The sequence below is a fragment of the Tenrec ecaudatus genome, chromosome 9, assembly GCF_050624435.1.
Source record: "Tenrec ecaudatus isolate mTenEca1 chromosome 9, mTenEca1.hap1, whole genome shotgun sequence".
Lineage (NCBI taxonomy): Eukaryota > Metazoa > Chordata > Mammalia > Afrosoricida > Tenrecidae > Tenrec > Tenrec ecaudatus.
In genome coordinates this window covers 97,260,208-97,275,402 of record NC_134538.1, presented here as the reverse complement: position 1 = coordinate 97,275,402, position 15,195 = coordinate 97,260,208, and the positions used below count along the sequence as shown (strand labels likewise).

Below are 15,195 nucleotides of genomic sequence, written 5' to 3'. Positions count from 1 at the left end.
TGAAATTGTCATGGTAAGGAGATTGACACATACATTGAATCTAAGTGTTACCTTCCCCAACAGGTTTTAAACATGTACTTGCATATATGGCTGTGTGACTTCTGGTGATGCAAATGCTTAAGCACTTGCCTACTAATATTGAGATTTCGAGTCCACCAGAGAAATTTCAGAAGAAAGGTCTCGTGATCTACTTCTCAAAGGTTACAGTGATTGCTAAAGCTTCAAGGAAAATGTACAATTGTGAACTTAAAAACTGATTTCTCTCTTCATATAGGCAATGCTCAGAATGTGACCAAGCGGGGAGTAGTGACATGGAAGCAGACATGGCCATGGAAACCTTACCAGATGGGACCAAACGATCAAGGAGACAGATTAAGGAACCAGTGAAATTTGTTCCACAGGATGTACCACCAGAACCCAAGAAGATTCCAATAAGAAACACGGTAATGTATTCCTTATTTCTCCTGCCATTGCCATCAAATCCTAGGATAGAGTAGAGCTACCCAAATGGTTTCCCCATTTGTAATCTTTATGGAAACAGATTGTCACATCTTTCTCTTAAGGATCAACTGGTGGGTTTCAACCACCATCCCTCAGGTTAGTAGCCGAGTGTCGAACCTCTGTCCCATCAGAACTACTTTATGTATCATACTCATCATGAACATTGGAGACCAGAATTTAAGATGATGAAAAGACAAAGGGACAACACTGCCCAGGAGCCAAAGAATGAAATGTGTATATTGCTATTTGTTATTCTTTTAAAAATGATTACATTATGGACTATACCAGACATACCTGAGAATTTCTAGTTTTTGTGTTTGATTTAAAGACTAGTAATAATGAAAACCCACTGTATCCCCACTCACTTATATAAAAAAAAAAAAGGCCTTCACCAAAGCCTTTTAAACCTTTGAGAGCTCTTTGGTAATCTCCCTGTCTATCCTGGGACTCCCACCTGAGAGCATTTAAGACAGAAGTCGACTGTCGTGCTTTCTCTTATCTGAGTAGTGTGAGTGACTGACGTTTTGTTCCAAAGCTGTAATGGCTGGCTGGAAGTTATTAATTCTCAGGGGAGATATTTTTAACTTTCTACAGGGGACTTCTCATAATGTGTTTTCTTTTCATTATTTTATTGGGAGCTCTTACAGATGTTATAACAATCCATAATACAATTAGATCAAGCATAATTATACAATTACTGACACCATCATTTCAAAGTATTTTCTTTCTTCTTGAACTCTTTGATATCAGCTTCCTTTTATCTCCTCCCACCCCTACCCTACCCCCCAGGAACCCTTAGTATATTATTATTTTTGCCATATCTTACACCACCCAATGTATCCATAATATGTTTTCTTATAACATAGTTTTATTTTTTTCTTTAAACTAGTTACCCCTCCCTAACTAAAAAAAACCAAACAAACAAAACACCGGGTAGTACCCGCTGTGGTCACTTAAAGAGGCATTAGATACATCAAATCAATTCTTTTTCTTTTTACCCATTAAGTAGGTAAACCTGGGATTGTTAACTCTTAGGTAATTGGAGTAGTTTAATTCAACTCCTGTAAAGAGATCAAATTGAAATAGTTTTATTTGTAATCACTACTGTTTAAAATGATTTCTTAGGCTACATAAATATATTTTGTATTTAAATATACTGAAGAGAATTTTCCTTCTTTGAATAGCTCTGCTAATTTTTGTTTCTAAAATATTTTCTATAATTTAAAGTTTTGTTGGTATTACATCCACATGTCATACAGCTGCCATATTTTTATAACTATAATTGGTTGATAATGCTATCCTTAATATTTTAGAAAAAAGCAATTATTACTTTATGTCTTTTTTACAAAGAATATCTTCCTTTGAAATATTCTCAACTTGTTTCTTTATTGTTTAAGTAAATCCTTATGACCACTATTAAGACCTTTAATTTTGAAGTTATGGTAAAAGGGAAATTATTGTGATATTTATGTGATAACTGTTGAGTATTACTTAAGATAAAAGATGAACTTTTAATAACTTAAGAAATTATTTTACTTATTTAATTTCTCTGGTTTTTTTAGCCTAAAATTATAAGGATGTTTTAAAGTCTTCTAATTTTGCTCAATTTCATTTATCCTATTCTTTGACTCTAGGATATTGTGTTGGGGTGGTAGGCTTAATTTCAGTTACTGCTGAGTGAAACTACAAGAATGGTCTAAAATTTTGGGCTCGTGATTTTAGGAAATGCACTATGATTATTTTCTTACCGGGAAATTATAATGCATTTTGAAGATGAAAAACTGTTTTGCAACATGATTGTTATTATTTTTCATTAACTCAAAGAGCCCTCTTTTCAAAACAAATTTGTGCAGCACAGAGAACTACTCTAAGGGGCCAGGTTTGCAATATGTTAGGATCATCTGGGCCAGTGGTTCCCAGTGTTCCTAATGCCGCGACCCTTTAATACCGTTTCTCATGTTGTGGTGACACCCCAACAATAAAATTATTTCCATTGCTACTTCATAACTGTAATTTTGCTACTGTTATGAATTGTAATGTAAATATTTGATATGCAGGATGTATTTTCTTTTTTTGTTAATCATTTTATTAGGGGCTCATACAACTCTTTTTGTTTTTTAACCATAAGTTCTTTTATTTAGTCAAAAGTATTTTCTAATTCATTTGTTTTTTTTAATCATTTTATTAGGGGCTCATACAACTCTTATCACAATCCATACATACATCAATTGTGTAAAGCACATTTATACATTCATTGCCCTCATCATTCTCAAAACATTTGCTATCCACCTAAGCCCCTGGCATCAGCTCCTCATTTTTTCCCCTTCCTCTGTGCTCCCACCTCCCTCATGAACCCCTGATAATTTATAAATTATTATTTTGTCATATCTTGCCCTGTCCGTCATCTCCCTTCACCCACTTCTCTGTTGTTCGTTCCACCACACCCTCCCTCCACCCTCCCGGTATCGCCACTCTCACCACTGGTCCTGAAGGGAATTTCCACCCTGGATTTGTTTCCAGTTCCTATCTGTACCAGTGTACAGCAGGATGTATTTTCATTGTTACAAATTGAACAAAATTAAAGCATAGTGATTAATCACAAAAATATATAATTATATATTGCGAAATATTTATGTGTTTTCCGATGGTCTTAAGCGACCCCTGTGAAAGGGTCATTCAACCCCCAAAGGGATCACAACCCACAGGTTGAGAATCGCTGATCTGGGGTGTTTTCTGGGATGAGATCCTTGGACCCATCTGAGATCTAATTAATTAGATTCTATGGAGATGAGCTTGGTAATATCGTTTTAAAATCAATTTTGTGGATGCTATTATTTTTATACAGACTAAATTGTGAACATAACTATACAGATAGTATTTATGATTATTACCTCTGCTTTCCCCTTCTTCCCTCCCTCCTTGCTGTCCATCTGAATTGCCATAGTCCCAGACCTAGCTAATAGACCCCAGAGAAATGAAAGCCGTCACACAGACATTTCAAGGGAACTTTGTAATGCCATTGACTTTGTAGGTTGCTGGTCACTGCTCTGTGATGCAGTCACGCTTTAGTAGCACACACTTTAGTCTATGATTTCATAATATCCCAATTATAATTAGTTTCTTGTTGACATCTTTATTATTGCTGATTTTCAATGTCATCCAGTTGATTCTGACGCAGAACCCTGCCATCCTCACAATTGTTGCATGTCTCAGCCAAGTGCATCTCATTGAGGGCCTTCTTTTTCTCTCGCCTCTGCTGTCTACTTTCCCATGCACCGTGTTCTTCTCCAGGCACTGGTCTCTCTTGTTAACATGTTCATAGGATGTGCAGTGCTCTCACTAACCTCCCTTCTAAGAAACAGTCCAGTTGCACTTCTTCCAAGACATGTTTGTATATTCTGCTGGCATAGGCCGTCGTCTTTGCCAGCACCACTGTCCAAAGGTTTTACTCTCCCATCTTCCTTGTCCTGCTTTTGAAGGAATACAAGGAGATTTTCAAGCCCTCTCTCGAGCCAGGCTCACATTGGTCTTCAAAGCAACCTCTTTGCTTTTGAACACTTTTAAAAGGTCTTTTGCAGCAAATTTGCGGAGTGCAGTATTTTATTTGATTTCTTGATTGCTGCTTCCATGGGAGTTGATTGTGGATCTCAACTCATAGGCCGTCTGTCATAGTGTCAGTGGTTCCAGCTATCGGAGGCTCTGTAAGAGACAGAGGAGGCTGGCTGCTCCTGTGAAGATTTACATTGGCAAGCCCTCGGTAGGTCCCTATGACTTGGAATGAACTCGATGACAATGGTGTGGTAGGTAGAAAAGACTGATGTTGACATGGACTTCATTTCATATTGGAATTTACTCGATGGCAATGGGTTTGCTAGGCAGAATCATCGCTCCCTACATATAGGCATGTCTCTACTTGCCGAAACCTGTGACTATAGTACCTAACGTACAAAAGGGCCTTTCTGAGTAAACACAGTTCAGAATTACAGACCCAGAGATACAGAGATGATCTAGGTTATCTATGTGTTCCTGAAAACAAGCCACCCTGTCCTGGCTTTCCTCAGTAAGGAAAAGTAAGACTACTGACATTGGGTCCATGCATTGTAATATCCCTGAGGCTTGTGTCAGGCTTCTGACATACAAAGCTTTAAGAGAATAAATTTGTTTTGTGGGAAGCTACCACATTGTCATATATTCTTATGGCAGTGATAAAAAAGCAATACCCATAGTGACATATACATTTAAAACTTAAAACTAAAAGAGGAACATTGTTTATAATATGATATAAATACTTTTGGGAGCCCTGGAGGCATTCAGCTAACAGAAGCGTCAGCAGTTGCGGCCCATCACTCCCTCTACAGGCGGAATGTGCGCCCTCTGCTGCTTTTGTCAGGATTGACGCACAGGGAATCCTGTACTGTGGTTTTACTCTGTCTTCTCTGATCCCTGAGTTAGACTCAATGTAATGGACAGTGGATTTGGTTTGGTTCCTCCTTCAGAGTTTGATTTACAATAGGTGCTCATTGAGTATTTAGCAAATGAGCTATTTATCCTCTTCCACTACAGCTTTGCAAGTGAAATCAATGTTTCTGGGGGAGTCTTTCTAGCCCTTCTTTGCTGGTTCAGGAATTGTAGCTTTCTGCTTGTCTGTTTATTATTTCATCACCCAAGCTATAGAATTACTGATAAGGCAGCCCAGAATATTTTCATTTAAGTAGCTTGTGTTTTAGACATTTTATTTTATTCTAAATGTGGACACTTTTCCCCTTTAAGCAAGATACTCACTTTTTTGGGGAAAAGGTAGATTAGCTTACCCGTGATTCCTTTTTGAAGTTATTTTAAAATTGATGTTTGTAGTTTTTGGCATATTTCCTAATAACTTTAATGTAACTTGAAAGCTTTCCGATTTTCTTTTCATTTTCTATATACTCTGTGTTATCCAGTGACTTTTCATCTTTTAAACCAGTGCCAAAGGACATGCAGGGGCCTGTCTTTCCCTGGTCTTCTACTAGCTTGCACCATCATCTTTTCTCTTTGAAGTTCTCAGCTCTTTCTTCCTGACTCATACATTTGTGGTGTGTTTTGTGTCTCTATTTTTAAAAGAAACTAAAAGCGGCAAAAAGTCCTAAGATTTTTTGCAGCAAAGACTGAAAATTATATTATTTCGCCGAATTTCCCATTTTTAATAGATCACTATTGTAGAAAGGGATTTTAGCACACGTTTAATCTGCCTTCTACCTCATTTTAAACACTTGAGTTTTTACGCTGCTTGAGGCCATTACGGGCGATAGTCTTTCTATGTGAGATATGTAAATGTCGTAGAGTTAACTTTCATTACATTTATATCTTAATTTGTTTTACACATATGCCAAGTAGGGTCCTATAGGAGAATTAGAGCTCAAGTCATGGAAAATCTGAGACATGTTACTTTCTTTTTGGTCCTGTTTAGTAAAAATGTTGGAGTATTGGCATCCAGCCTTATTCAACTTACTGAAAATCACTCTGTATTTTGTGTTTTGTCTTCATTTGCTGTGCGGCTTATGATACTGTTTGAATTAAGCTACTGTACTTCTGGGAAGGATTGTTATGGGGGACTCAGCCATCTCTGAGACACTAGACAACTTTTAAAACCTTTGGCTGTCATAAAATTTTAGAAAGCATCGGCGTAAGATTTCTGTGTTGAACTGGGCCCTGCTGACTTCACTCTGGCTCCGTGAAAGTGGTTCAGTTCTGTCCTGAGAACAGGTGGCCATGCGCAGAACCACACGTTTCCTCTTGAAAAGACCATCCTGTTGCATATTTCTGAGTGTACCAGATCAGGAGAGTGAAGAACAGATATTTACTTATTTCATATATTATATGTGAGAATGGTTTTATTGCAGAACTATATCATATCAAATGATTATTTTATCTCCTTAGATCTCTGGTGATTTTAATTTACAGGTAAGCCAAATCGGCAATGATTATTTTCCTTCTTCGTGCAGTTTTCTTCATCATATTAATATAAATTGAATTAGGTAAAATAACTGCTACAGCCAGTTGATAAACCAAACCCAACCCAACCCAACCAAACCAAACCAAACCAAACTCCACTGCCCTTCTAAATGATGAGGAATCACTGTGACCCTGCAAGACAGGGTAGAAATGCCCCATGAGTTACAAGCCTGTAACACTTCATGGAAATAGAAAGCCCTGTCTTTGGCTCTCAGAGTGGCCAGTGTTCACGAACTGCCGACCTTGCAGTTCACAGCCCAGTATGGAACCACTACCCAACGAGGCTCCTTGCCAACGGACATGAGGGGAACATTTACTTTTCCATGTTGTCTGTTCTACAATGATCGCCAGTACAAGCAGATTGCTTTTTGTTCACACTTTGTATATGTGCACACATGTGTGTGCGTATGTCCATATCCATATCGATATATGCATATTCAATTGAAGAGGCTTCAAGTGTTCATGGGAAAATTCCATTATTTTTAATTCCATTTTCACAAACGTTTGAATCCCCCAATGCATGTGCGTGTATCGGTGTACCGCTATAGGTAAGTGCGCTCAAGTTGGCTCTGACTCGTAGAACCCTCTGTATAGCAGGATGAAACCCTGCAGAGACCCGCACCATCCTCACAATTGTTCTTATGTCGGAGCCCAGGTTGGCAGTCACTGTGCCCGTGCATCTTGTTGAGGGCCTGCCTCTTCTTCTCTGCCCTCCACTTCACCAAGCAGGATGGTCCTTGGGCTCTCTTGATAATGTATCGAAAGTGTTTGTAAATATATTTATTTTGTGTATGCATATTCATGTAGTTACAGGTAATGTGCATATATACATGTATATAGTATATATGTATACATATATACACACATATTTATATATTATTTAGTGCCAACCACTAAATCAAAAGTGTTTTGTGATCTTTAGTCTGTGATTTTAAAAAAATTTGTTTCATAATTGAAAATACTTTTTAAAAATAATTGCATTTATTTGGGAATAACTTATGTTGAATCATTTTGAACAGCATAAATCCAAAGCTTTCTAGTTTGATAGAGGTTTTTAAGGTTTGACTTAATTGCCCTAATTAACCTTGAATTTGGAGTTTTGCTTATAAATAAGCATTTCCTCTTTTTTATCGACACACTTCACTTACGGTGCTTTGCAGATACTGTGGTCTTCACAAATTGAAGATTTGTGTCAGTCCTGTGTTGGCACCATTTCTCCAACAGTATATGTTTACTTTATGACTCTGTGTCACATTTTGGTCAGTTTCACAGTATTTAAAAATTGTACATAATGCTCGTTCATACTTTTTAGACCACAGTGTTTTGTAAATATAAATTGTACATACACTGGGAAAGCAAAAGGGAAAAAACATACAACTCTCATTGAATTGTTCACTTTATGTGGTAGTTTACAACTGAAACTACAATAACGCTGAGATATGTCTTTGTATATAAATTAAACCAAAACATTCCTTATGTTGCATTTAACTATATATGGCTAACTATTAAATCTTTCTTGTAGAAATATTGGTAACTTACATTTAGAAAATCAGTGTATCGATTAATAAGTGAATTTGAGTTTAGTGATTTTGAGGTATTTTTAGTTTTAAAAATAGTCAGTTGCCAAATGAAACATTTTAACTTGGAAAAACATGTATTTAGTATGTATTAAAATAACATGTAAAAATTAATTTGTTATATGTCTAGTCCAAATGTAAGAGAAGTTATTGAAGCATTTAATTATGTTTCAGATTGTTATAATATTAGACTGATACCTTGCAGCTAGAATAATTTTATTCTTTTCAACCTAGATACATTTTATGCACTATCATGCATATGGCTATTTTTGCATTTCCTCTATTCAAGTAAATACGTCACAGGCTAATAAAGAGCCAGATCCTGTAAATCACTCAAATTATCATTATTCCTTGGCAAATAGAACTCTGAAAAAATAACAAGACTAAACAGGAGTAATAGGAATGTGTCAACATTTGGAGTGAATTTCAAACTTTGATTTACTTTAAAAAAATCATTTAATTAGCGTTTAATAATTTTCAAAATGAAGCTCAATTTGGAATTGAACTCTCAATTGATCAACTATTAATCACTTAATACTTGTAGATATGTATTTGCATATACTTGCTAAATATAATTCATCCTTCTACATATTGGTTTCTCTCTGCTTCTTCCCCTCCTTCTCCCACCCCCTAAAATAATCTGTCTAAAAAGTATCCTCATCTACTAGAAACTGATCACTGAGTTCTGCTTCCTTGCACACATCAGAGAATGCGGAAGCTCTTTGTTAGTTGCAATTTGTTGGATGAATCAGGCATGCTTTTGCTTATCTTTCTTTTTCCTTTATTAGGAATTTCTTCTTGTTTTACACTCCCCATTTTCTTATTTTATTCAGGAAAATAATATTTAAAGTATTTTCCAACATGATATTAGTTATGAATGATCATAATTCCAGTTGCTACCATATTACTAAGACTTGAAATAAATCCACAATTTCCATTGTGATTAGTTATATTTGGATTAAAGCTACTGTATTATTTTTCTTCTGGAAATATTAATATGATAAATGTTAAACAATTTCACTCTAGATTATTTTTGTTTGAGATTATAGTTTGAAATTTACTCCAAATATTGAGGCATTCCTATAGTATCTGTTTTGCATTGTCATTTATTCTTATTTAGAACTATATCTGACTAGGAACAGTGATAATCTGGATTGTTTAAATGTTTGTATTCGTCTTTCACCACTTGTGTGTCAGTTTGTTGTACTGTATTGGCTTGCATGTTGTTTGTACTGGAAGGTATGAAAGCAATATTTTAGACACCAACCCAGGGTAAACAGGTTTCAGTGGCGCTTCCAGATTAAGAGCGGATCTGGGAGAAGGAATAGACTGTCCAGTTCTGAGGGATGAGCGACTGAAAATTTTGTGAATAGCAGGAGAACACTGTCAGATATAGTACACACCAAAAATTACCTCTCAGGTTGGCAGGCATTGCATTCCAAATACGTCTGGGAAAGAGCTACCTCCTCAAAGTAGAGTTGACCATAATAATGTGGATGGAGTAGAGCTTTTGGAACTGTCATTTGCTAATGGCACAAAAATCAAAACGAGAAAAGAAACAGCTACAAACATCCCAAATAATCAGCACATGGAATGTTCCAAGTAGGAATTCAGGAAAATTCAAAGTTGTCAAAAATGAAATGGTGTGAACAATTGATATTCTGGGCATTAGAGAACTGAAATGGATGAGTAGTGACCATTTTGAGTAGGGATAGTGTTATTTACAATATCAAGATCGATAAATTGAACAGGAAAATGTTCGTCAAAAGAATATTTCAATATCTATCTTAAGCTACTATACACCTACAAGACAGTCCAGTTAATAGAAATATTTGTCAAATTTCTGTGCCAACCACTACATTGAAGAAATTGAAAATTTTTACCAACTTCTCTAGGCTGAAATTGAACAAACATGCAGCTAAGATGCATGGATAATTATTGGTAATTGGAATGTGAAAGTTAGGAACAAAAGAGAGGATCAGTCGTTGTACAATGTGGTTTTGGTGACAGAAACAAAGCTGGAGATTCCATGTTCAATTTCTTAAGGCTGATGACTTCTTCATAGCACATGCCATTTTCCAATAGCATAACCATTGCCTGTTCATGTGGCCCTGCATCACTGGAAGGGATACACGGGATTGTACAATTGTCCACATCTGCCTGAATAAAACTGGGGAAGCTCAGTATTATCAGCCAAACAAGGCCGTGGACTGACTTTGTTACAGACCATCAATTGCTCATTTTTAAGTTCAGGTTGAATATGAGGAAAATTAAAACCTGTCCATAATAGCCAAAATACAACCTTGGGCATATTCCACCTGAAGTTAAGAGGTCATCCTCAAGAATAGATTTAACTCAATGAACGCTAATGATTGACAACATAATGAGCTGTAGGATGGCATTGAGAAAATCATACATAAAGAAAGCAAAAACAAACTTGGCAGCCATCGATTCGATTCTAAGTATATCGAGCCTGTAGGGCAGTGTAGAACTGCCTTGTGGATTTCAAAGATTGTAACTTGTTATGGGAAGAGCAAGCCTCATCCTAGTCCCAACGAAACCCAAAGGTCATTAAAAAGACAGGAAAGAAAGAAAAATGAAAGTTGATGTTAGCAGAGCGTCTGAAACTTGCTCTGAAAGTAGGCTGTCTAAGACTAACGAAGGAAATGATGAAGAAAAAGATCTGAAAATCTGAAGAGCGACCCCAGAAGACAAAGTAAAGTATTATAAGGAACCCGCAGAGGCCTGGGCGGAGAAGTTGAAGAGGAAGAACACGCTCAGCGCATCTCAAACTGAAAGAACTGCAGGAAAAATCAAGCCTTGAGTTAAAATAGTGAAGGATTTTATGGAAAAAAAATATTGACTGGGTCAGAAAGCAACACAGGGTGATGGAAAGAACACACAGAATCACTATACCCAAAGTAATTGATGAAATTCAGCCATTTCAAGAGGTCGCATATTGTTAAGAAATGGTAGTATTTCCTCCACTCTCTTGACCCCAGTTCTATCCTACAAATCTGGCTGGGCCAGAACATATACACTGGTGTAGCTAAGAGCTCTCGACACAGGGAATCCAGGACAGAGAACCCCTTCAGGACCAATAATGAGAGTTGTAATACCAGGAGGGTAGAGGAAGTGTTGGGGGAGAAGAGGGCAACAAGGGGAACTGGTGGCAATGATCAACGTACAACCCTCCCACCCCCAGGGGATGAACAACAGAAATGTGGGTGAAAGGAGGCAGCAGATGGTGTAAAATATGAAAATAAAAATAATTTATAAAATTTTCAAGGGTTCACAGGGGTGCGCAAGGTGGCTGAGGGAGGGAAAAAAGGAGTGATATCCGAGGGCTCAAGTAGAAAGAAAATGTTTTGGAAATGATGATGGCAACATATGTAAAACTGTGCTTGATACAATTGATTTATGGATTAGAAAGAGATGTAAGAGCCCCGATAAAATTATTTATTTTTAAAAAGACAGAAAAGGTAGCATTGTAGGAAGAATTAAACAAACAAACAAACCCAAATCAAACGTGCTGCCAGCTAGTCTGTGCTGACTCACAGGAGCCCTCGAGAGCAGGGTAGAATTGTCCTTCTGCGTTTCTGAGGCTGTAATTGTTTTTAAGAGTAGAAAGCACTATCCATCTGCCAAGGGGAAGCTGGTGATTTCAAAGTGCTGACCATGTGGACCATAGTCTCCTGTGTAACCACTAGCCCACCAGGGGATCGTATTGAAGAAGTCCAAGCTGCGCTAAATGCACTCGTGCAAAGCAAGGCTCCAGTAATGGACACAATACCTGTAGAAAATATGTCACCTAGCTGATGCAGCACGAGAAGCATTCACTAGACAGTGCCCGCCAATTTGATGGGAAGTCATCAATATGTGTGCCCATTTTAAAGAAAGGTTATCCTATAGAAGGTAGATATATTGAACAGTATCATTAATATCACACACAAGTAATTGCTTAAGGCAATGCAAAAACACCTGCAGAAGCTAGGGAGCTGTAAGAAATTCAAACCAGACAGTGTACACACAAATTTGTACACAGTGTGGTCAGGAGATGTTGTGTGACTCTCAGATTAGTGTTTTGGATGGATAAATAGTGTGCAATAATTTAAGAAAATGTAGATATTCTGGGTACATCATAATTGGGTGACATATGAATTGTTTCAGAAAGCCTTTACAATTTTCAGGAGCACTTACTTTACTTATCGGGTACTTGTTTGATTCAAAGTAAATGCCTCAAAAGATTGCTTGCTTTGACATGTTCTATTTCCTGTGTTATAAATCAAGTAAAATGAAAAATGAGCAATGCAGTATTAATCAGAAATACTAATATCCCAACTGTGTTAGTTTAAGCAGTGATAATTAACAAAGTTATTTTCCCTCTTTTAATTATTCATGAAGTATTTTTGTGGATTTTTTTCTTCCACTTTTTAGAGAACCAGAGGACGAAAACGAAGCTTCGTTCCTGAGGAAGAAAAGCATGAGGTTGGAATAAGTTAAGCATATCTCTAAACTTAATCTGAGATGTTTTATTGCTTAATTTTTTAATGTTTTCCTCACACGTTGACTTTGTTTTGTTCCGCTGTCATTTGTTCTTCCCTGCATGCCAGGAAAGAGCTCCTAGGGAACGAAGACAAAGGCAGTCTGTCTTACAAAAGAAGCCCAAGGCTGAGGACTTAAGAACGGAATGTGCAACTTGCAAGGGGACTGGAGACAATGAAAACCTTGTCAGGTAAATTGGATCATCCTGAGACCTTGCCTTTAGGGATTAAAGCTCCATCTTCATCATTTTCTCATCACAGATATGATGGGAAAAAGTCACAGGATAGGACCTTTTTGAAAAACGTATGTAGCGCAAGCAGGACTTCACAAGCAGATTTCATTCACTAATTAGCCTGCCACTCATAGTTATAATGTAGGTTTAGATGTAATTAAGAGCAATAATCTGGATTTTGAACATAAGAAAATTAATTTTCTCTTGACAAGAGAAGCTGATAATTAATGCCGTGTGTCTGGAGGCAATACAAATAATTTGTTTCAAATACTTTGTAGTAGGATGATTGTGTTTTATCTCATAAGACAATGAAATGATTAAGCTCTATTAGCATATGAGAAAAGTTGAAATGTATTGGCAATGATGATAAAAGATGCCTTTTATTGACATGAGCTTCATTAGCACTTCTTTATTGCTTATCAAATGAATGTGTTAAATGCTTCTTTCTTGTGAAATAAAGAAAGGGGAAAAGATGGCTTAGATAGCTTTTGCTTTGTTTTGTTTTGTTTGTTGTTTCTTTGTTTTAGTACTTTTTATTGTTATTATTTTTTAATCGGACATAATGCTAATGAGAAATCTCAACGGAGGCTTCACAGTGGCTCTTCCTGAAGGTCCAGAGAGCGCCAGATTCACCAATTTGCTTTTTTTGCGGAAATAAAAAAGTGATCAAAGCCTTGGGTGAGATGGGAGAGTAGGCTGGAAAATAGATGTGTGCTCATTAAACAAAAAAGGATACTGCACTTTCAAGCAACAGACATGCCATAAGTTAATCCTTTCTGATTTCCTTCAAAGACGTTTTGGTAAAACTATGATAATGAAGGCATATAAATTAGATATTTCAAAAAGAAAAACCTATATAAAGAAAGAATCATATTGTTTCGTGGTAGCAAATATTTGCTTCTAAAATAATGTCATTAAAATACAACTTTCATGTTTTTTAATGCCTGAAAAACATAGTCTTAGATTTTGAGTTTCTTATTGTATCATTGAAGTTAAGGAGAAAATAAAAATGCATAGTGTTTCAGCAGTGCTCAGAAACTGCAACATTTGGTCAGTATATTTTGAAGGAGTTAGTGTAGAATGTCCTGGGAATTCTCATTTAAAGTGGTTTCAAGACTAATAGACACACAAATAATTCTGACCACCCTATAATTTGCTCAAATAAAGTTTAAAAAAAATCACTAGCAGAAGCATGATATAACTCAGTTCAAACAACAACAAAAAATAATAAGAAGAAGAAACATGAAAATCTTATGTAATGAGTGAATAAAAATCCTATCCAGGGGAATTCACCTAGAGTTGGCTGGGATGGAGTTCTGGAGCATGATTCATTTTTAATAAACGTTTAAAAGTTTGAGAGGCTACTGATCTAGTTTTTGATTATTTGGACTTCTGTGAACATCTGTCCTCTTACTTATTTTAAAAATAATATTAGATTATCTCAGGCCTCTGCTGTACTCAACCAAAAACCCACTGCCTTTAAGTTGATTTCGACTCAGAATGACCCTATAGGCTAAATAGAATTACTCCCTAAGTTTCCAAGGATGGGAAGTAGAAAGTCTAATCTTTCTCATGCAGAGCACCTGGTGGCTTTGAACTGCTAATCTTCAGTTAGCAGCCCAATTTGTAACCACCTAGGTCAACCAGGGCTCCTGTACAATATTACCAACATTTTAGATCATATATTTGAACGAGCCTTCAGAATCTACGCAATCTGCATTTTAAGAACTGTGTGTGTTCAAACAACAGCATTTCCCGCCCGTTTTCTTTTAGCCATCCTTTAAAAAAAAAAGAGTAGCATCATCTAATTTTGGTAAGATTTTTGAGCAATATTAAGCTTTTTAGAGTTTATTTCCTTAATTTCTTTTACAAAAAATTAATTCCTAATTGCATTCTTACAACATGCCAGTGTTTAGGATATTGTGAAAATCTGAATGGCACAGATATCTTTGTTACTGTGAAAATGATGGACACTGTAAAACCAATGACATCCCCTGGGTAAAGAATATCACATAAATTTTCTGCTCATGAAGAAGGAATTAATTGTTTTATCAATATCATATAGCAATCTATTTTTAGTTCAAGATAAACAATATAAAGCAATGTGGTAAGAATGTTTTATGGCTATACTGTGGTCTGTCTGCTGATATATATAGTTTCAGCACTTTTACTTTAAGGAAAAGAAAAATTTTTAATATAATTATGTGTTTAATTAAAAGTAAACTTATAAGCTAATATCTACCATTTTCCCTAACATGTCTTATGTTGAAATTAACATTGATACTTTTTGCAAATAAAGCCCATTCTTTTTATGACACAGTTGCATTTTAAATATGTATGTTATTTTTC

The 15,195-nt window shown here is 36.2% G+C and overlaps 1 protein-coding gene across 2 annotated transcripts in view; it reads left to right on the top strand.

The window, feature by feature from the left end:
* PHF14 (PHD finger protein 14) overlaps window positions 1-15,195 on the top strand; it is a 142,848-nt gene that overhangs the window by 63,592 nt on the left and 64,061 nt on the right. For both annotated transcript variants that reach the window (XM_075558358.1, XM_075558359.1), the window contains exons 14-16: window positions 275-443; window positions 12,507-12,557; window positions 12,683-12,804. In XM_075558358.1, coding sequence (XP_075414473.1) covers window positions 275-443; window positions 12,507-12,557; window positions 12,683-12,804 — 342 coding nt within the window. The remainder of the gene's footprint in view (window positions 1-274; window positions 444-12,506; window positions 12,558-12,682; window positions 12,805-15,195) is intronic.